Below are 23375 nucleotides of genomic sequence, written 5' to 3'. Positions count from 1 at the left end.
TATTATAGTGGTTGTTGGGAAACTTCTCACTTCAGCTGCCTCTGGGTATTTGTGCAGTTAACTGTGCCTGTCACCCTCTGTTGCACCTGACAGCGCACCGCCTCCTTTAGGGCAATAGTATTATCTCCTCTCTCACTTCTCTCTGAGAGACGGTCACACCCTGCAGACCACCTCCCATATTAGTCACGGGCCGCCTCGCTTCAGAAAGACATTTATCTAGTGTCCTCGCCTCATCTTAAACCAGTAAATCTATGTTTCTGTCACAACACAGTGCTGTTCTCATTACACATCGTTTGCTGTTCATGTTTTCTAATCGTTTCATTGACTCACCGAGAAATGATTTTAGATTTTTGCAGATTCTTTACGGCAGCGATTTACGCTCTGAAGTGTGAAATTATAGTTTTTTGTGAATGAAACCCTGGATCTGCAGAATCATCTGGCAGTGTGAGGCACACAATTTACACGAGTGATCAAATCTCACAAACCTGCACCTCCACATTATTCATCCGGCTCAAACTGGTGATTTATGACTGTGGAGAACTCACAGGGGCAACACAGAGAAGATTATTAGATTAAGAATATGATACTGTTTCTGATTTCTTAGTGTATTCCATCTCCTCCCACCCTGCCTGTCATGATGATGCTCTACATCTGCATTCGTGCATAGTGTGGAATCATTGCTTCGAAGATCTTCACATGCCTCAGCTAAGCCAAATGTTATGCAAATCAATGAAGCAAAATAAATAAATAAAAAGTACAACATTTTTGCAACAATTCCAGAAATCCCAAAATCTGACATGTATTTCATTAAATTTTGTTAAATATTATATCTTTAACCTTTTATTACCATTAACGTTTTGAACTTAAAATTAAGTATTTTATTTAAGATTCATTATATGTTGTCCAAAAGAAATTACTTACCTTATGTGCTGTAAAAACAGAGATTATTGTAAAATTATTTGCGAAGTAACCATAAAAACATTTTTAAATATGGAAAACTATATCTTTTTTAGATTTGAGATTTTTCTCTGCTCCTCTGTTATCAACAGGTTTTGCACTGCACACAACATAATGAAGTGACGTCATCACGCTCCAACTATTGTTGTTTTTAAGATTAAATCATTAATTGAAGAGGATTCTGAAAACAAGACTCTCTGGGATCTGTTTTCAGGAGGTTAAAGTTTGTAAAATACAGTGAATACAATTCTGGGCTCGAGTGAATAAATAAAGTGAATATGGGAAAAAAATAATTAGCACATCATTATAATTATGATTCTACTCTGTGTTGTCAGCTAACGTTGCCCATACTGTGCTTTTATTCACTGCTGGCTAATGTGTTCCTGTGTGTTCCATTCAGGGATGAACACAAAAGAACGTTGCGTGATTGTAATGCATCAACTCGTGAAAGCATCTTTGATATTTTCAGGAGGTCATCTGGTCGTTCACTTCACGGAAAACACACATTTATGTCATCATTTCCATAAGAATGAAAAATAAACACGTCAATGTTGGAGGTGTTCTAATATGTAAATTTTCTTTTTGTTCCATCCACCCGCCCACACATGAGCCCAGCGAGCAGGCATGTTCCCTATCAGTGAAGGCCGTGCGAGGCAGCCCACACAGAGGGTCAACTCGCTCGCCCTGAAATATCAGCCCAGAGCGAGTCGTAATGGCTGAGAGGGGAAACAGAGAGAGAGAGAGAGAGAGAGAGAGAGAGAGAGAGAGAGAGAGAGAGAGAGAGAGAGAGAGGAGAGGAAATAATATGTTAGATCCGTGCTCCATATTCTTCTATTTCATGATCCATACATCCTGCTACACACAAGAGGAGGATGAGGAAGAAGAACCATCTGAACACTTAGTCACTGACAGCTACAGACACTTACCACCTATTCTTTGAGCCGACATAATCTTTAAAATGTCAGGGTTAGGGTTAGGGTCTCTCAATTGAATTAATCAACTACAATGAGAGAGAGAGAGAGAGAGAGAGAGAGAGAGAGAGAGAGAGAGAGAGAGAGAGAGAGAGAGAGAGAGAGAGAGAGAGAGAGAGAGAGAGAGAGAGAGAGAGAGAGAGAGAGAGTTTTAATATTTAAAATGTTATGGCCAAAATATGTCATGACTTCAAACTTACTTTGCAATAAAACCAATATACTGGATAAAAAAACAGTTGCAAAGTAGAATTACCTCTTCATGGTTTATTGCCTCCACCAACCAGTCAGGTTGTGATTTACATTATTGTTTGTAGAGACTCATAAAACAGTTTGTGTCGGGAATTTTGAAAGGATTTAATAAAAATTACATCTTATGCAACTGCAGAAGCATTGCGGAAACAAGGTTTTAAAGTTCTTTTTTTACAAAGACACGATACAGGTCAGGAGAGAAAGAATAAAACAGGATTAAACTATTTGGATGGAAGCATGTGAGGGTCTAATCAAAGTGGTTATTGTCGACCAAAGCCCTGCTTCTTCTTTTTGATCTGCTTAAACCTCTGTTTCATGGTTTGCTTGGTTTAGTTTCTCTTGAATGTGTCTGAATTGACATGAAAGTCGTAGACTAAAGGAACATGTATCCCCCTAAGTAAAGGGAATTAAAGGGATTTTGTGTTCCTGATATACAATAATATGAGGTCAGCGTAACCCTTGACCCAAAATCAAATTAATTCCATTTTGAGTCCAAGTGAACATTTGTTTTTAAGTTGAAGAGATGTTCCAAAAAACGTGACATCACAATGACATTTGACCACTGAATCGAATCGGCTTCGTCTATCTGGACAGACGTAGTGACAGACAACCCTGAGACGTTACGCCTCCTGCCATTGGCTGTCTGCTGCTGCCTTACTGAACTCCATGATAGCTGCTGTAGTTGGTACTACACTGTGCAGACGCTGACATTGAAAAGGACTCGGTGACATTCAGACGAGGTCAAATCTATCGTCTGCCCGATTCTGCTGCTGATTTGTATTGCTGTGCTGTCCTGTGCTTGAGCTCAAAGTCAGTGTCTCACAGCTCTGGCAGATTTAGGCGTCCAAACGGCCCAAAAAAATTTACCAGATGAGCACACCATGCCGCTCTTTATGTTATTCCTGTTCATCTCGCCCAATTTCCTTTTACATTCCATGTTTTAATGGAGCCTAACTTCCACTTCCTCCCATCACGCTGTTCCACCGTGTTGTACTTTGTTTCATTGAGGTTCCCACTGCACTATTTCAACAGCTTCCTAATTAACGCTGCTGTAAAAAAGCACAGCGAGGCTCAGGCTTGTTTTCCAAACAGCCACTGGGCTCCGTAAAGACACAGCGAGACACACGCAGCCTTCAGCTTTAATTTCATACACAGCAAACACATCTGCTTTGCCCGATTCCAGGTCTTTAAAACCCAGCTGTGTTTAGGTAGAGAACCTGAACTGTATGTGGTCAGGGCCAATCACCTGACGTGTTTCCTATTCAACGATGCTCTACAATATGTTCCTCTATGTCCTGCTGTTCTTTACAATAACTGAGCAGGTCATTTTGGATCCCTGCTGGGCTGTAATGTTCACTGTGGGAGAGTCTGGGTGCTTGAAAAGGAGGTGACATTTACAGCAGGTCCTCCAGCAGCCACCCTATCCCCAGGGCCAGTGTCAGTGCGTGCATGTGTGGGTGCAGCCTCACTGCACATATGTACACATGAAGAAGTAGAACTGCCTTTAGAGGATGAGCTTGATGAAGAATGTGATCGCAGCCTTGTCTCAGAGGTGGTAAGACATGAAACCAACACTGTAGGTTCATAAAGGAACATGAATTCACAATCAAATGATCATCAGCCTCACACCAGTTCATACCATTTATCCAAGGCTTCGTACAAACTAATACATTTCCTTTAAACAAATGACATAACCATTCATAACCATATACACTCTGCGTGTTGATGTAAACGGGAAGCCACATAAACTATGAAAAATAAAAAAAATGGTGAAAACTAAGACAATAGATTTGTTTTGTTGAACTGACAACAGGGCGGGACTTTAAGTGTTGAAAACCTTTTGCCTTTACCACTGGTAGTAGAGTCATGACTGGTGAGAACCAATCAGGAAGCAACAGCGGTTGACTGCAGTAGATGGAAGGCATTGAAAATGTTTTAAACTCTAAAACAGGAGTGTGGATGTAGCCTCAGGTGCCAGTTTCTTTCTTCCTCATCTTTGAGATGTTTCTACAACTTCACTGTAGATGATCTGTGGTCAGTTCAGTTGATTGAATCCTGTAGGTTTCACAGCTGTCAATCCACTCTAGAGAGAAAACGTGCGATGGGGCATGAAGGACACGCCTGTAGAGCTAAGAGACAGGACAGACATCTGAGGCTGACTACAAACTAAGGTGGAGGCAAGGGCCTTGATAGCAGAGGTGACCAAGAACCCCTTGGCGGATTTGTTGAGTTCCAGAGATCGGAGAAACCTCCAGAAGGAAAACCATCGGTGCAATACCCCGACACAGATCTGGGGGGTTCTACGCAGTTTGGCCAAACAGAAGCTTCTCCTCAGTGAAACACACCGAAAAGCACAAAAATAGACTTTACTTTTGCCTCAATTCTGAACATGTCTGGTTTTTCAAAAGTCGTCCTTTTGTAAAAACGTCTCCACAGGATCTCTGGACCGCAGCCAGAGCGACCGCCGGGTTTTTTGGTCTCATCTGTTACCAAGGCCTCTCTCCTCTGATTGCTCAGTTTGAACAGAACAGAGTGTGAACACTTCTGTGAGTCATACTTCAATGTTTCCTTTTAAAAACATTTTTCTCTCATGGAAAAGTGTGAATGGATGAATATTATTTTTCAATCTTAGCACAAGGCTGCAGCAGGGGTCTGAATACTCTGTGAATAAACACTATTGGTCGAGGAGGCTTTCAGACACACACACACACACACACACACCTTCAAAATCTCAAAGCCTGACAAATTGAACCAGCTGATTGGTTTCTGTTAATAATATTTTTCAAGCCACAATCAATCAACAGAATTTCACATAGGATGGAAAAAGGCTTTTATTTCCTCCGACACAAGGTTTCGCTTACGACCTGGATAAATCTAACCAATCAGAATACATGCTGTTAACACTGTCACATTTTGAAGCTGTAGTAGAAGAAGAAGAAGACCTTCCTCCCATATCCAGTTTGATATTAACTTGCCAATTTCTTTATAAATTTGTCTTTAGCCATTGCTAACAGATATCTCACGGATATTCTGTAGCTGACTTGAATCTCCCCTTTTTCTTTTCATTGAGGAAATGGTCATCGCCGTTTATTCCATCTGTCTTTTCCCAAGGTGTGAGTTTCTTTCTCCTTATTTGCTTAATGGCCTCGCTCTTAATGTGAATAGCCAGACGCGTTGAAATTACCTCCAAAGTATTCGCTATTCGGGCCGTTTACTCACGTGGCTGTTGATGTGCAGAGGCCTCTAGAGGGAGCGTTTCAAAAATGTCTGTAACGACATCTGTGCACACATTAGTTTACACGGGGAGGGAGATGTGTGTTTTTGTTTTTAAGTTGTTGTTCATCTTGGAAACCAAACACACACACCATCACCGCAAAGCTACAACAAATGGCCGTGTCAAAGACAAGTCGCAGTCTTGGTGCTCATGAAAAACAGTCGTTGTATGAATGTGTTGCATCTGTTTTGTGCATTCGATGACAGCACAGCGCACACACACATACACACACAAACACACACACACAGATGATGACCTTCACTAGGCCTTCGGTGTCTTTAAACAACAAACTGAATCCTTTGTTGGAATCTAAATACCTCTCATATCCCAGGAGGTGCAATCAGGGAATTCCCCACTGCGCCACGAGTGTGAGGATTATTAACGTCATTTCAATTCCATGACGGGTCTCATCCCCATTTGTCAGCATGTCTTCTCCTGCTGGTGTTTTACCGCCTGCTCTCAGTTTCTTGCAAAAATAAAGCAAACAGACGACAACCTGCATTTTCCATTTAGTCTGGACGTTGTCTCGAACCCAATTTGCACTCTAATCACACTTTAATAAGAGCACAGTATAATAATATAGATTTTACGACAAGAAAGACAAGGTAGAATAACCTTTCTCTTCAAGAGACAGAAAAAGAATGAAGAGAGAAATATGTGTTTACTCTGACAAGTACACGCGCACACACACGCAAGCAAATGCACACACACACACACACACACACATGCCTTTTGTTCTGCAGTCATAAATGAAGCGGCTTACAAACACAAACACAGCCACTGGGGGAAAGTGAAAAGCAGTGGTCTATCATTTCAACACCTTTGTGTATGTATGTGTGTGTGTGTGTGTGTGTGTGTGTGTGTGTGTGTGTGTGTGTGTGTGTGTGTGTGTGTGTGTGTGTGTGTGTGTGTGTGTGTGTGTGTGTGTGTGTTTGTGTGAGTGATGGAAGGAGCAGGGTAGAACTGGGGGACAAACACTCTGCATGGCCTCTTTTCTGGCACTAACCGTGTCCTTGACCTACTGATGGAGTGATGTGTGCTGCAGAGAGAGAACAGAGGTAGAAGCCCACGTCTGCCAGCGAGCACAGCAGCTCCACCCACACTCTACACCAACCGTGTGGTTTCCAATGATTAGCGTTAAGGTAACGGCAACATTATCACCCGCGTTTAGAGAGCGGCAAACGTGACACTGCCTACAAACCACAGATTTTAGTTCCATATATATATGTATATATATAATCTATAGGACAAACCCTGGATTCGATGATGATGATGAAACCAAATTCTTCTTCTCAAGTGTCACATCTCTGCTTTCAATTCTGGACTCGAACGCTTTGATGGAAAACAGCTCAAATTGTCAATATTAAAAACATGACTGGCATTAATCATTATAAATAAAAAAATTGGGGGGGCTGTTTACTCTGCTTTCAAACAAATGTCTTTTAACAGCTGCAGCTAGTGACACAGACAGAAAAAGGTAGAGCGTGAACGAGTGAGGGAGGGAGGGTTAGAGATAGAGAGAGAGAGAGAGAGAGAGAGAGACAGGTGGCTCACACCGTACACAGCGCGGATCAGTGGCCCATCAGATGTCTGCCAGGAGAGCTTCTTAGAAAACACGTTTTGACTTCTCTCTCTGTTTTTCATTCTGCCTGTTCAAGAAGGGAACGTTTCCCCTTTACTCCGACTCGCTGTTCTTTTTTGAAAATAAAAAGGTACTAATATGAAACAGAGGGAGAATTGTTATTTCATCCTCACAACGGCAGTGGAAATAGACACAGAGCTGCATTGACGTCCAGGCTGTTGTCTCGGACGCATTCTAACAATCACAAACTGGGGCGGCTTGTTTGGTTTTAATGTAAATAAACAATAGCAGCAAGAAAGATGTATCTTCATTGGCGACACAGTGTTGTTTTCAGGACCTTGAAGTCTGGACAATGGTCCGACCGAGGTTGACGTCTTTCTTACCTTTGCTCTGGTAATTAGTTTTTCCGTTTGAATGGAGAAAACTTTGGTAATTTCATTGCCACCGTGATATGATTAAGGTATTATTACTAGTAAAGTATCATTACATCATCAGAGGCAAACACGGCGAGTAGCTGCTTCTTCTTCTTCTTCTGCAGGCAACACTACTTTAGCATTTAGGAATCGCGGCTGCTACTTTGTCGAACCCAGACTGTTGCTTTTATATATTTTGATATTTCTCATTCTCGATCCGTTTACATGTCTTAAATAGAGAAGATGGATGATTTGATCTGAGCTGAGAAGGGAGCAGTGGGCTGAGGGAAGCAGGTGGCTCGCCTTGAGACAGGAGCGATTCTGCTGTCAGCCGGTTTAAACCCACCTCGCTGTCCCCTCCACACCCACCAGGCTCAGCTTGGCTCAGGCCCTGAAGCGACTGGGCTCAGATGGGAGGTAACACCCCCCGCCCCCCCCCCCCCCCCCCCCCCCACCCCCACGGGGTAAGAGTATTTCTTATTTTTGTATGAGGTGGCTTGCAGTATCCAATGTGTGTGTTTGGTATTGATATTATCAATGAAGTGCCTACACAGGGATAAAGTGCAATCTACAGTGGAGGTTACTCCTTTCCTTCATTAAATAACAGAGAGAATACAACCTTAAACCCCCCCCCACCCCAATCACATACAGTAACGCGGATTGACGGAGTCTGTTGATCTGACCTGGTTGTTGCAACACTCGGCAGAACAGGTGCCTCTTGAATACCTGCGTGATACCGGTGACCTGAACACCTGACTAATGCCACAGGAAACAGCTAAATCACAACCGTGTGTGTGTCTGTGTGTGTCTCTGTGTGTATCTCTATGAGTGTGTGCACGCGGGCACACAAGTGATGAAGCTGATAGAGGCTGCCCACTGTCACAAGGGGGCAGATTTGATGAACATCTGGTACTGACGCTCACACACATCCCAGCATGTAAAGCAGAAGGAGGAGGTGGGTGGAACAGCCCCGGAACACACTGCGTTTGTGTTCACCTGCACATACAGTATGAAAACACAACTGCAGACTCACACGCAGCCGGGTGTGCATGAAAAAACGCACAATCAAAGCCTGCACGAGTCATTTTTTTGTTTGTTTCTAAGAAAACTAATAAGTCCTTGGTAGATAATCTTCTCCTCATGCATCCAGACACACACAAACACATTTATTTTTTATCTTGTGCATCTGGCAATATGTTTTCACGCTAATTGAAACATCATTTTTATTCTTTTTGAAATTCCGATTGGAGTCTGGAGCAAAATTCCTTCTGAAAACTCGTGCTCAACTTCTAGAGGAAATACTTCCAACTTTGTTGTTAGCTCTCAGGGAAATCGCTGAAGCATCCCGTCTCGGGTCGGGATCTGATACCCTGATACCCTGATACCCTGAGCTGTGTCTCAAACATAAAACGTAAGGTGTCAATTTTACATATCACACATCTATTTATCCTCTGATGAACATTTAGGATTCTCTCCTGCTTATTTCCCGGTACTTGGAAATGTTGCAACCCTAAAACTCATTAAGTGTCACTAATTCAAAAGGATTAGGAGTCAATAAAGGACAGTGAATAAAACTGCAATTTTTTAATCGGTCTGATTTGATGAAAAGCTATAAAACATCTAATGCTGTCTCACATCCCCATCACTCTTTCCACTCCGCCTCTCCTGCTTGTCCCTCCACCACCTTTCACCCCCTCTATCTATTCTTTCCTTTACATTCTTCTTTTTATCAGTCCTTCATTTCCTCTCCTCTCAGCCAGCCTCTCTTCTATTTTTCACTGCACTCCTCCCTCCCCCTACTCTTCCCCGAGATGAGGACTGTCAGCAGGGCCATATATCTGACTAAGTGCACCATGGACTCTCTCACACACACACTCACTCACACAATCTGTGATATAGTGTTCACTAATGGGGCAGCAGGAAAGCAGGACTGAGGGGATGGGAAGATGGAGTCGGCTGGACGTTGTGGAGCCCACGCAGGTTAAATGGAGTCAGTTGAGCAAGTATTCCGATCTTCACTTTACATCAATCATCTTTGAGACGTTCCTGGTCCCTGTCTGAAGTCCACCTGTGGTAAATTCAATCTATTGGACCTGTCTCGCAAGTGAGGCGATACACGTCCCATCACAAACCATGAGACAGACAGGATGTCGTTGAGATCTGGGGAGGCTTCCTGTCTCAATCGCTCTAAAGCGCCCTGTGATAATGTATGTTGTGATTTGGCCACACAAATGATGTTGAAGGTCCCTAAGACCACACACAAGTCTTACATGGAGGAAGTCAGGAACAACCAGAAGGTTTGACCGAGAAACCGATGGTCACTCTGGCTGAGCTCCAGAGATCAAGATGCAAGAAACAACAACTTTGTTCCCCCATAAAAATCCAAATTCAAATTTCACAATGAATATCACTGCAGGTGTTAAGCTCTACATGCACAACGGAGAAAATGAATTACCGGTGATTAGATACTGAGATGGGATGACTGATTATAATCTTCCTTTAATTAGTCCATTAATCATTTAGTCAATAAAATCTAAGTTTGTTTTTTCCTCTAAACAGCTACTGGAATAAAAGAACAGAACATGCACTCTCTTATATCTAAATTCCATAATCACTAATTCACTAAATAAGGTGAACAGTAATAACAGCATTAAAGGGATGAATACAGAACTCAAAAGATAGTGTCTGGTAATGTGTTTTTCTCTTAGTGATGGTTCCATCATTTGCAACAGAGCCCGAATGGGGTTTTAAAAGCTTGTTAACTGCTCGTCTCCGTCTGCCAAGGTGCCGAGACATCTGAAACATCCACAGCCTGAGATAATGTCAGTTCAGTGGTGTCAGCGCCAGTGGAGATGTCAAAGAGCGTGCGCTTCTCCTTTAAATGGACAGATTAATGTGGCATATTGAGCAGAGCAGCCTCCACGCAGCTCTGCTCAGGCTCACTAAACATTCCGCTCTCTCGCTCTGACACATGAATAATGTGGAAAATACTGAGAGAGAAATTCCACTTGTGTGTCTTCACCTGCTCCGAGTGACTTCGCCATTCTCTGTTTCTCATTTCAGACACACACACACACACACACACACACACAGACACACACACTTCTCTCTCTCCTCCTCACACACTCTAAACTAAACACCAGGCCGAGCAGAGCGCTGCTTCTCCTCAGCAGTGAGTCTCTGTCTAAGAATGTTTTGTGCCACACAGGCCTGAAGACGAGTTCACCACCGGAGCCTTTGATCCGCTGCCCACTGACACAAGTGCTGCTGGGACAGATCGAGAAAAGGTCATCAAGTTAAAAGCAGTGGAGTGACTCGGTGCAGACTCCTGCGTGTGCACAACAGACAGCAGAGATAAAGTGACTGATCCGTTGACATGTGAAGTCATAAAACACAACAATCTGAGTACGAGACAGAAGTTGTCACAAGAAACGATGAAGAAGTTACTTGACAGCGGCGAGAAAAATATGCCGATGCACTGTTTGCTGCAAGTATTTCAATGAAAGTGTTATTTTGGGCAGGGAAAAATAAAAGGTGGACGAAAACCTACTGTAAATGCCAAGCTGGTGTTCATTTGAAAAAAACACCCCCAACAAAAAGAATCATGCTTTCTGACTTGATAACTTTAACTTCGTCGTAAAAAATGGTGGATAACTCATCTGCCTATCAGAGCACTTTATGAGATGATTGACAGGCAGGAGGCATTTGCAAATGACTCATAGAAAAACAAGCATCTACATTGTTTAAGTGCTTTGCATAATGGAATTTATAATTACATGGTTTTTATGGTGTTTTATGGTCTATTTTTCACGTGTATCAAACTCTTCAACCGTTCGATATGTGAGGTGTCATTTGAGGTCTTTAACTCCAGGATGTAATTGGTCATTTTTCACATGGACCAACAGCAGATGGACGGTGCGTAAAAATGATCCAAAAGTGCCCAAATGAAACCCTGTCAATCAAATTCCCCCCAATCTATATTTCATCTTGAAAATAAGATGAAATATAGATTATTTTAATTTACTTCAACCTATGAACATTAGCAGCATCGAACAAGATCATCCTGAAAAGTACGAGTCAGTGCAAAGTCATCTGGAAAAAAAACGCCTCCGACGCGCAACAAGCCTCGTCGTGCGCAAAACTTGAAAACCAACTAAACCACGCGACTTTCTCTCCGCGGGGTTCGTACGAGGAGCGGGTACCTGGTTGGTGGTGTCCGGCGGAAGGTTCTTTATCAGGATTTTCCTCCTGTTGCTCAGCTCCATGCGAGTTTTGGCCAGACGCTTCTCGATCTCCTCCGGATCCAGGTCCGGCAGGTCGCGCAGGCTGATCCCGGGCTCGGAGGGCTGCGCTCCCGACGCGCCAGCCGCTCCCGCCGCTCCCACCGCTCCTGCCGCCGCCGCTGCCACCACCGCCACCGCCTCATCATCCTCCGGCTGCCGGCTGTCGGGGCTGTCCATCACCGGGGAAAGTGCGCTCTCCCGGGCTAGAGAAGAGTGAACGCTCGGCGGCTGGATGGATGAGGCTGCCGCCATCTTGGGTAGCTGAGGGAAAAGTGTGTGAGAGGTGGAGAATGAGGGACATAGCGAGAGAAAGAGAGAGAGAGAGAGAGAGAGAGAGAGAGAGAGAGAGAGAGAGAGAGAGAGAGAGAGAGAGAGAGGAGGAGAGTGACACGGAGAGAGAGAAGGTGGGAGGTGTGCCAGGAAAAGGAGAGAAAGAAAGAGAGAGGAAGAGAAACACTAAACAGTAAATTAAACCAATTTCTTCCTATATGTATCTATTCATATTCATAGAATCTCCTTTTACTTTTTCATTTTGCTTATACTGAAATAACAGCTCTTTGCACTAATCTCATAGTGGTTTTGTCTGGTACAGTTCATATTTTTATATTTTAAGAGTTACATGAAACTCAAAGCGCAGGTTGGAGATCAGGCTGCACCTCAGACTCCTGGCCCCCAACTGTCTGCTGGATGTATAGGAGCCAATCAGGAGCCATTGATACACCGCCATTAAAGCGTCAAAATAGTGTTTTAAAACCTCTGTTTGTCGGCCTCTCTATTATTTATTATTTATTGGATCATTATTAATTTGCTATTTACATTTTTCAAACAAATTTAAACAAAATGTCACATTTACGGCAACTACGAGAAGGGAAATATCTCTTTTTCTATTTCCTTTGGGATTAGTAAAGTATCTATCTATCTATCTATCTATCTATCTATCTATCTATCTATCTATCTATCTATCTATCTATCTATCTATCTTTCTATCTTTCTATCTATCTATCTATCTATCTATCTATCTATCTGTCTATCTGTCTATCTATCTATCTATCTATATATCTATCTATATATCTAGCTATCTATCTATCTATCTTTATATTTATCCATCTTTATATCTATCTATCTATCTATATATCTATCTATGTATCTGTCTTTATATTTATCCATCTTTATATCTATCTATATATCTATCTATGTATCTGTCTTTATATTTATCCATCTTTATATCTATCTATCTATATATCTATCTATGTATCTGTCTATCTGTCTCTATCATCTCTCTATCTATATCTGTCACTGCTTAACAATTCTTATTAACTGGTGCAGTTAACATTAATAACAGCCTTACATCACATTAAAGTCACTCTTAATATTTCCATTATAATAATATAAACATGACGGTTACACAACTGTTCCTGGTGCTGCACATGGATGAACTGTATGAATGGGTGTGAATGGTTGAGTGGCGAAACTGTGCTTGAAAGCATCTTAAGTGGTCACGACTAGAGCAGTGCTATAATAACACAGAACATTTACCATCACCCTCCTCGGCTCTCACCCCCACTTTTCTCCGCTCACACCAACCGGTCGAGGCAGCAGCTTGTTTCTGTCAGATGTTTCTTCTTTTGAACATGATGGTTTATTCCTCAGCACAGTCTCCAGTGCTTGGTGGAGAAACTGTTGTGTCTCTGTATAAATCGGTAAAGCCTCGACCCTTTTGTGAATTGCTTTGATTAAATGAAGGCTACGAGAAGGCATTCATAATTCACACCAGACCTTCCATGGCCCTTGTGTGCATAATGTGACCGTGTGCCGTCCCTCCTCTCTCTACCCAAGTCATCCAGTGAATGCCAACCAAGCAGCCAGCCGAGCCCGCCTGCCTGCCGTGGGTGGAAAGCTGCTCCTGGCAAACATGAGGGGGAACAGAGCTCCCTGCCGGGTCCTTACAAAGCCTATGTAGCTTTCGCAGACACACACACACACACACACACACACACACAAACATGGACACCTCACACTCAGGCGATGCATATCACACTCATGAAGGCACCAACCCACTTATAGAAAATATTTCGATCATGCCAAGGCCTGTAAGAGACGGTGAAATCATCCAGCATCATCCAACCTCTCTCTCTCTCTCTCTCTCTCTCGCTCTCTCTCCATTTCTCTCTCTCTCTCTCTCGCCATCTGCTTGAAGCCTTTCTTGGCAGATTGGAGTCCAGACAATCACAGTTGTCGTGGGTGAAAAGGATCGCACATTGCCAAGTGAAGTGGCTGAAGCAGCGTAGCCGACACACAACCGAGTGTACGCGGATCGTCCTTGTGAATAAAGACATCGAGCTCCAGATCGTCCAATTCAAAAGGGTCAAAGGCCAAAGAGAAGATCGGTTTGTGTCATTTCAAAAGGAGGTAATAGAGGATGAACAGTAGTTTGTTTTTTCTGTAAAGTCCATGAGGTGAAACGTGTTGTCAGTGCCAAAGCTCCTCCACAAGCACAGAACATGTTTCAAGTCTTGAGGCAACGATAGTGGATGAAACTATTCGTTAAAGTGGACAAGAGAAAAGTCTGAAAACACAGAAGACCACCGTTTCAATAATTGGCCAATTATTTCAGTCATTCAAGACATTTATCGTATCGTAACTCCAGAGCCCCGACCCACTCGTACGCTGATTCATCTGTGTTCTTTTTATACTGGTATAGTTGGACAAAACACCACATCCGAAAATGTCATTTCATGCTCCGGGAAATTCAAATGGGAACAATTTCCTTTTATAGAACAAAAGCCATTACTCGGTTAATCCGGGATAAAAGCTAGCTGCAGCCCTAATGAACGTGTTGAGGGTTTTATCTTGATTCGTGGTATTTATAGGTTTTTAACGTTGGACTCCTAATGAATAACAGCTTGGTTTGAAGTCTTGTCCACAGACTTGTGTCCTCCAGGAAACCAAAAAAAGTGAAAGGCGGCCATGGCCCATGGGGAGAAGTCAGATTTTGATCTATCTGCAGCTCGTACCATAGTCAGAGATGGGGGACAGATTGAGGAGCATGAATCATTTGAGCAGAGCTGCTCTGAGAAGACAGCCAGGACTCGCCTGTCACTGGTGCGGGGCTGATTCTGAAGACGTGCGAATCCCTCCACTAAGTGCTAAACACATTTCCATGAGAGAACAATTAATTTGTTCTCGCCGTCCCCCTGGCACACACGCATGCCAGCACTGTAATACACTCAAGGCAACAAACACACACACACACACACACACTTTTATTAACTCACGACAGTATCTACCCTGCTTACACACTTTTTTGTTGTTGTACCTGCCTGCAAATCAAACCCAACAATAATGGGCTATGCTCCGCAGATCAAGGGAGAAAAAGAGATGCTGCAAAGTCCCTCTCCATTTGAAACACCGGAGCCCTGTGGTGCTTCAGCGTGTCAGCCAGTGATTCACAGCCTTTTTGGAGTGGGTGGGAGTAGAAAAGGAGAAAAGGAAGCAGGGATGTGTTCGCCGCTGCTCGCTTGGGACTGAAAAGTGTGAGGGCGTAGGTGGGCAGAGGGGCTGAAAAGGCAGAGCGGGCACCTGGGATGATCTCAGTGGGTGGGAGGATGGGAGGGAAGAGGGAGGGAGGGGTGAGAGAGGGAGGGAAGGGGGGTGGGGTGGACCCTAAGTGGTAACGAGGTTCATTGGGCATTGGAGTAACGAGCGCATATGCACATGTCCCCCTGCAGCAGGAGATGTACCAATGCACTGTATATATCAGCCCTCCATTTATGCGCCTGGTGCTTGCCGTCACTTCTCTTCTCTGAAGGACATGGAGGGATGTGTGACCTACTAAAAAAACAGCTGACCTGAAACCATGGAGGACCAAGTGCACAAGTATATTTCCCTGCCCAATTCATGTCCTAATTACAGTGGTCATAAGCATCACATCTCCACGGGGGCATCAGGGACTCCAGCAGTAATGAGCAGGTTGCAGGTACATGTACGCTTCTGATTTCAACCCAAGCAGAACATACGTGTGCGTGTTTTCACGTCTTGATCCTTCCCAAGGCCCCAGTTGAGACTTCCTTCATTTCATTCTGAACTAGTAATACTGTCAAATCCCTCCCTGGTGTATTTTCCTGTCAAATTCAAGTCCTGTTGTCAGGTGTTGCACACATTTCCCCCACACATTGTTTTTAGCAAAATTTACACAATCAAAGAAAGAAGCATTGTCCCTCAATGTGATTTCGAGGCTCGGTGAAATCTCTTGCACGCCACACTTAAGATGACTGAGATGTGTTTGGGAAACTGGGAACTGGGATTCCCTGGACTGCACGGGAATGTGCTGCTGGTGCATGTCTGCTGTACTAGTTGGCAGAGCGGAGGCCCAATGAAATGACCCAGGGGGCGCACCAGGCAGAGAGAGAGAGAGAGAGAGAGAGAGAGAGAGAGAGAGAGAGAGAGAGAGAGAGAGAGAGAGAGAGATCGAAACAGACACAGACTGGGTCGTGCAGGGGAGGTATGAATGAACGCTGACAAACTGATGAGGATTGGAGGACAGGTGGGACAGACAGGCATGGGGGGAGGGGGGGTCCTTCTTCTCTCCACAGTGCTGGAATACTTCCCTGGTGATCTTCAGTAAACTGAGAGCCCGGCGTGCCCCTCGCTTTTTTCCACTGCTGCTCAAGGAGAAATTACCGGGCTGCACTCTGTGACCTTAAAGCGACTGATGAAGGGAGAGTATCAAAGATGTCTGAAAGCAGTGCAATTCACAGATGCACAGTTTTATACACTGTCTTACACAGGCCAAGATGTGTCAGTGTTAAAATAACTTCCTCTCTGACATGAAAGTATTCATATTTCACCTATAATGCATTGGACATTATGTTTGATAGATGTTACTGTTGGTGAGAATGTGACCAGGGATGATAATCCGTCCACCTCTCTCCCCTCTCCACCTCATTCTTTCTCCCTTTGATGACGTCTTTAAAACCGTGTCAAGAATATATGAACTGGTGTTTTTAATTATTAAAGCAGACGTCTTCTTCTGCCCTCAGGAAACGTGCTAACAAGTTGATTAATTGATCGAATGAGTCAATCGACAAAGTAATTATAATATTATTGAGTTTTTTAAGCTGTATAGCAAAAACATACTATATTTAGTTTTCCTTATAAATATTGTCCCCCTTGCACTTAATAGACAAAACAAGAAATTGCAAAAATATTCAAAATATAAGTCCATAATGAAATAATCAGTAGTTGCATCTGAACAATAATTAGACCAAAGATGCTGTAAAAATGAATTCCACCAGATTTAACAACTCCTTAACAAGGACGGCAGGTGATTTGTCCCTGTGATATTAATCATACAACTTTTAAGTACATTATAATGTACTTTAACATTCATCGATGTAGTTTGTATCATGTGTTTACTATATATTAATGCACGTTTAACACAAAGATTTATTAAAAACCTCATTATATGGTTAGAAAATCATGGTAGGCCAACATGCAACAAACACTCAAACAGCACACGCATCTTTTCCCACTAAATCAAAGTGTTGAATCAGATCCATGTTGCTTCTTCATCCTGTGGCTGTTCCCAGATCCCCCGGCAGGAAACACTGCATGGACAGAACAGCCTCATAAATAAGTGAGAGGTCTTTAAGGTATAGCACTATTCTTCCTTCACCCACAAACTGCATGACCTTTGACCAACAGCCTGAAAAAAAATTAAAATAAAAAAATTAAAATACAATATCCTTATCCATGTGCACATTGAAGCTGAAACACCATTTTATTCTGAAAGGGCCCTTTTCTTGAAGTAAGGGTCAAGACTTACAACAGACTTGAGGGGTTTGGGGATTTCTCAAGGTTTTTACGAGCCCAGATAATCCTTTACACATAAAACACAATACACACATTTTGCGTTCTTACCTCGGCACCTCATTAAAAATCCCCCCCGACCAAACAAAATGCATCACTTTGCAGAAATGTTCCCCATGTGAACTCCGATGTGAGTGTGAAAACAGGCTCACATGCACTAACATCCCTGGTTTACTGTGCACAGGCAGTGTTGTGTGTGACTTGTGCAATGACAACGACAATAGAAAGACACAATTAGCAAATTGAGATAAACTGGCACAAACTTTCTTTGTTATCTGGTCAGCAGCTTTGTGTGTGGACTTGGATTGCTCTTCTGTGTTTGAGCATTTCCTCCGTAAAACACCGAACACATTCATGTAGTGAAACTGTCATGGAAATTATTGAATCTAACTGTGATCCCTGAAATGTAACAGATCCTCCTGTGCTGACAGCTATGCTCAAAGTTCAGTTGGATTGACCTGATGAAACATCATTATATAAATTCCACTAAATGTTTGCATCTGCCTGATATCAGGAAATGTTAGTTACTTTGAGCCTAAATGCCCTTGTGACTATTTGATGTTTTGCTCAATGTCTATACACTCAGGAGACAGGGGGGGGGGGGGGGGGGGGGCATCTACCCCTTCGCTGACAAAGTCTGACCACTGGACACGTCCTGCCTGCATGATATCGAAGAATGACGTGAACCCTTGAGCTGTGCACAAAGCTGGCACATCTCCTGTCACCCGTCGTCAGAATCTTGATACCTGCAGTGGTGTTGGAGATTCTGTCCCGCTTGGCCAAGTGTTTGCTCAGTAACTCTGTCTGTGTTCAAATCTATTCTCTGTAAATTGTTTGTTGACCATTAATTAAATACTTTGAGATCATTGAATTGATCACTGAGTCTGATGGTTTATTTCCTCACCAGGTAATTACATACAAAATTCCCACGACAGAAACAAGGTTTTTTCGTGAAGTCCCAGTGACCTTGACCTTTGACCTCTGAATTGTAATCAGGTCATCCGTCTGTCAAAGTGAATGTTTGTGCCAGAGGTGGGTGTGCCAGTTGCATCACCTTCACAAGAACATGAGGTGACCTTGGCCTTTAACCACCAAAATCCGATCAGTTCATCTTGGGAATTCAAGTGAATGTTTGGACCAAATTTGAAGGAATTCCCTGGAGACGTTCCTGAGCTGCTGGGTTCACATGGTCAACACGATATCTCAGGAACTTCCACATTGTGAAAATGTGATTCAATATAAAATGTGTGTAGCAAGAGGCAGCAATAACAAAAATTACACAATTTAAGTGTAAAATGGACTTTATCACATTCACATTGCAATAAATCTCAATTTGATAACTTTATATGATACATGAGGGAGGGGGGGGGGGTCGATGTACAAATATTCCTTCAGTACATTAATTAATGCAATTCAGAGTGTTCTCGTATAGAAACACACACACTCATTTACAAATGGCTGGTAAATACTGTTTAAAAGATCTCCAGAGAAAAAAAAAATGCCTGTGACATCAAACCATTTTGGAGGAAAAGAAATTGAACCCGACATTCACCCACATCTGACTATTTGACTCACTACATATAGTAGGAGTACGATTTTGAAAGCAATACCAAAAAGTGTGTTTTAAATCTCTGCTCTATTAGTGGTGTCAGATTAGAAAGCAGTGTTTTTTTTTAGCTGCACGTTTAGGGAAATATTCTTACCAGTTTTCGGGAGCTCACAGAAACACGGACCCTGAATCCACAGGTCGTTTGTTTTTCGGACTTTGCGCAGCGAAAAAGAGATGTACCGTTATTTTCATGATTCTAAATTAACTTTCTTTAAACATTTTCAAGACACAAGATAAAACTTTTTCTTTTCTTTTAAACTAGACGTCTCTCAAACATAAAAAGTGTGTATTAATTTTTTCCAAGCACTGACTTCCATCCAATATGGACCTAGAGAAAAAATTAATCTAAAAATAAAATAAAAACATCCAAGGCATCGGAAAATATAGTGAGACACCGTGAACAGACAAATCAAAAAAATGTCAACCCGAATATCTGAAGCTTACAAACATAATGTGTACAGGACATTAATAGCTATTTGTGATTCTGTATTTACACTTCATAATGAATCTCTGAAGAACAACAGACATTGTGGCACCACGCCGGGCCGTGAAGCACCGATCGGGTTGAGTGACTCTTCATCAGAATAAAAGAGGGTGGATTTTCTCAATTATAATAATTTCACCTATAATTCTCTGTTATTATCTTGAGAAAAATACAATAATCCAAGAAAATGTCCCAGACGGGTAGCCATTCTTTCCACACACTCGCACGCACACACACACACACACACACGGGCACAAACACACACGGGCACAAACACACACATACATACATACACGCCAGTAAAACCAGAGAGGTGTAGAAAAGACATTTTGAGTGGTTAACCACAGAGGAGTCGACAGATGGGTGTAACCTCTGAACAACAGCAGCAGCATCTCTCCCTCGTTCTTCTCTCTGACAGGAAGGAGACTCCATCTCACACATCATTAGAAAATTAAACTTGATTTACACAAAAATCCAGCGCACAAATAAGGTGGAACAAGAAAGAGACAGCATTCCGCGCTGGGTTGTTTCTACCCAGGCGATCAGAGGGGCCAGCACTCGATTCTCTGTGAATCTCTCAGGACCCCTGCGGTTGTCCCCCAATTATCCTCAACCACTAAATCCCCAGCAGTGACGAACGCCAGGAATGTTTTGCTGTTGTCACCCCCCCCCCCCCCCGCACACATCCAGGAGGCTTGAGAAGTCCAGCGAGCACGGATACTCCTGACGATGTGTCCGGCACAGTGGATTTTACCTCACGGCCCATGTGCCCCACGAAAAGCTCCCACACTTCCATTTGATTATGACTCCGATCTCTGGGGTGTGTCTCTCGCGTAAAGAGGAGGCTTTTCCCAGGACTTTAGAGTTAACAGGATAATTCAGTGGAGGGGATACTTGTGGGAAACGGAGAAGGAAAAGAAAGAGGGAAGGAAAATGTAGAAAAGCTGCTGCTCATGAACCAATATCACTCAATGGTATGAAAAATAAAAAACAAAATGTAAAAAATAAATCCAGTTGTCACATGGTCTGTTGTATGAGAAATATTTAAAAAATAGTGAGCTCTAAAGGATGCACTGGTTATGAGAAGAACATGTCACTCTTTGTGTTAGCGGCAGCTTCGAGCTCGTCTGTCCTGAAAATCTACCTCTTTTAATAAATAGTAGAAAAATAACATTTTCCTCTTTTGAAGTGATTTCTCTTCTGTGTCTGCCCGAACCACTGAATGTTTTGGCTACTTGTTCACAGACATTCATGAAAAAGTTCAGATAGCTTTTCAATCCGCTTTATAAAAGAACCAGCAGCTTCTGCTTTGACAACAAAAGGCAAATACTTGAGAAGTGTCCATATCTTCAGAACCACGGAGAGTAAAGCTGTGGTATAATCCGTAATTATGGGATGGAGCCCCGGGGCAACATCGGGCTCTCGGTTTAATTTGATTGTCCATTGATCCAATAGTGTTTGCTGCGGCCTTCTGGAGGAAAATAAAGAAGTTTGTCCTTTGTCGAGGGTTTTAGGTGAAACTTGTGTCCTCTCCTCGTTGAGGGTCAAAATGAATGAGCTCGGGCAGCGCTGGCTCCCAAAGCTGCACACGTACCGAGTCCTGAAGGCCAACTTTCTTTAGAAAACAAAGAAAAACTCCCATTTAGTTATTTCTACTGGCCCAGGTCTGGTCGGTGTCAGTGAAACCGTGTTGATTTCCCAGATGTTAGACTGGGATCAGTGGAAAAAGGGATGAGGTGTTGGCACAATGACACCATGAGGCTAGTAGCCATAAGGAGCTGAGGAGGAAGTGTCCGCAGCTCAGTGGCATGATGGGTTCGAGTCCAGCTGTGGCCTCTCTCTCCCTCCGCCCGTCCTGTCCGTACCCAACAGTCTAATCGAGCACAAATGTTTTCCGTTTTTTAAAATAGTCATTAATAACAAATATAAGATCCCAGGCCGGAGGGGCAACGCCACGTCAAGGATCAGCACTCCGCGTCCACACTGTGCACGGTGACCGCGGCCTGCAGGTGGTGCGTGTGCAGCGGGTGGTGGTGCGTGTGCGTGTGCCGGTACGGGTGGAACTTGTGGCTGAGCAGCGCTGCCGTCTGGGGCGGCGTGTCCAGGTCCATGTCGTCATCGTGGTTCCCCACGTCCACGCCGGCCGAGAGCGGGTCGTTGTTCCCGGGCGGATTCTCGCTGTCCTCCTGTGGACTCATGGTGCTGTAGCCTGGACACAGAAAACAAGAAGAGGTTGGCGTTAGTGGACCGAATACAACTCATCATCCTTAAGAAAACCTTCAGGTTGGAGTCCCTCATGAACACACACGGGCAGGATGGGGGAAATGTGTTCTTAACGCTGAGGCAGAGACTTGAAATAAACTAATTAAACCTGCAATAAAGGAAAATGTCTTTGTTTTTTAAAGGTAAAAGACACAGAACCAAAGAGCCTCATTCAGTCACTGCACAGAGAATCAAAGATCTGAACAGCTCCACGTGCACCAGAGTGGCACAGCCTCCACCATGAGGAAATGAAAGGACACCATAAAAGAATCTGCACGGTAAATGACGCCCTCGGGTCACATTCATTCAACACAGGAACAACTGGTGAACACACGCTCACACAGAACGCTTCTCTTTTCATGGTGCGCTGACAACTACACATCCCTAACGGGGATTATCTTCCCCATATGTTCTCAGCTTTCACACCAAAATGTGGGAAAAAAAGAATGATACATATTTATGATCGCTTTCCTCCACATACGTGCAGCCTGAGGAGACGGCGTCGGGAGCCAACATGGCTGTTAGGATAGCCTACATTGGTAAAGTGGAGCAATGGCAGCACTGCTGTCACGGGGAGTTACTGGGTCAAAGTGTGATTAACAGATGGAACATAAGGAGATCTATATTTTATGATACTGCACTCGACTCAATGTAGTATCCTAAAATTCATACCAGGCCTTAATTGATCAAAGTGGTGGAGATCTCTATTTTAATGTTGTGTATATAATGGAAGGGAACATGGTGTACAAAAGGGAAATGTCCTCTGGGTTCCCTGAGGTGCAGTAAAACCTTGCACCTGAGTCAATTTGAAACACTTTCTTATAAATGTTCGCCCCAGATTTGTCTAAATCAGCCTGGTTAAAAAAAGACAATGGAAAGGACGGACAAAAAAAGGGGGGGGGGGGGGGGGGAGACGAAAGAGGGAGAGAAAGAGATTGAGGGGATACTGAGGGAGGGGTAGAGGGAGAGTGGGGGATTAAAGGAAAAGAGAGGGATGAACACTTCAAAGAAGTTCCAGACTTCAGCACAGTTTATCCGTCTCTTCCCCAGAGCCGGAGCCGTGGCTTCAGGTGGGATCCCAGCTAACGGGGTCCGGTGGACACGTTAAAAGCTGCACTAGGGAACTGAATCCATCCTGAAGTCGAGACATGTGGACAGAGACAACTATCAGAGACAAAACTAAAAAGGTTTCATTATGATTAGACCTTTCAGATTGGTGTTATACATATATATATATATATATATATATATATAACCTGTGTGGATGGTAGTAGAAGGGCAACTTTGACTGAGCTGCAAAGTAGCTGTGTGGACGTATGAATAACACCCCCTCTTTCCATTATTTGCAAACTCCTCTTCCTCTCTCTCTCTCTCTCTGTCCTCTTGCCCTTCGGACTCACTCCAATGCCCCCCTCTTTCATAA

At 43.3% G+C, this 23375-nt stretch overlaps 2 protein-coding genes across 2 annotated transcripts in view; both read right to left on the bottom strand.

Moving 5' to 3' along the window:
* raver2 (ribonucleoprotein, PTB-binding 2) overlaps positions 1–11998 on the bottom strand; it is a 66562-nt gene extending 54564 nt beyond the window's left edge. The window contains exon 1 of the mRNA XM_062396190.1: positions 11649–11998. Coding sequence (XP_062252174.1) covers positions 11649–11981 — 333 coding nt within the window. The 5' untranslated portion in view covers positions 11982–11998. The remainder of the gene's footprint in view (positions 1–11648) is intronic.
* A 6882-nt stretch (positions 11999–18880) lies between these two features.
* Positions 18881–23375, bottom strand: part of cachd1 (cache domain containing 1) — a 71100-nt gene continuing 66605 nt past the window's right edge. Inside the window, exon 27 of the mRNA XM_062395251.1 lies at positions 18881–21899. Within this exon, the coding sequence (XP_062251235.1) occupies positions 21655–21899 (245 nt within the window). The 3' untranslated portion in view covers positions 18881–21654. The remainder of the gene's footprint in view (positions 21900–23375) is intronic.

The sequence above is a fragment of the Platichthys flesus genome, chromosome 9, assembly GCF_949316205.1.
Source record: "Platichthys flesus chromosome 9, fPlaFle2.1, whole genome shotgun sequence".
NCBI lineage: Eukaryota > Metazoa > Chordata > Actinopteri > Pleuronectiformes > Pleuronectidae > Platichthys > Platichthys flesus.
The sequence above is the reverse complement of the archived record's forward strand: the minus strand, read 5'-3'. Positions and strand labels throughout refer to the sequence as shown.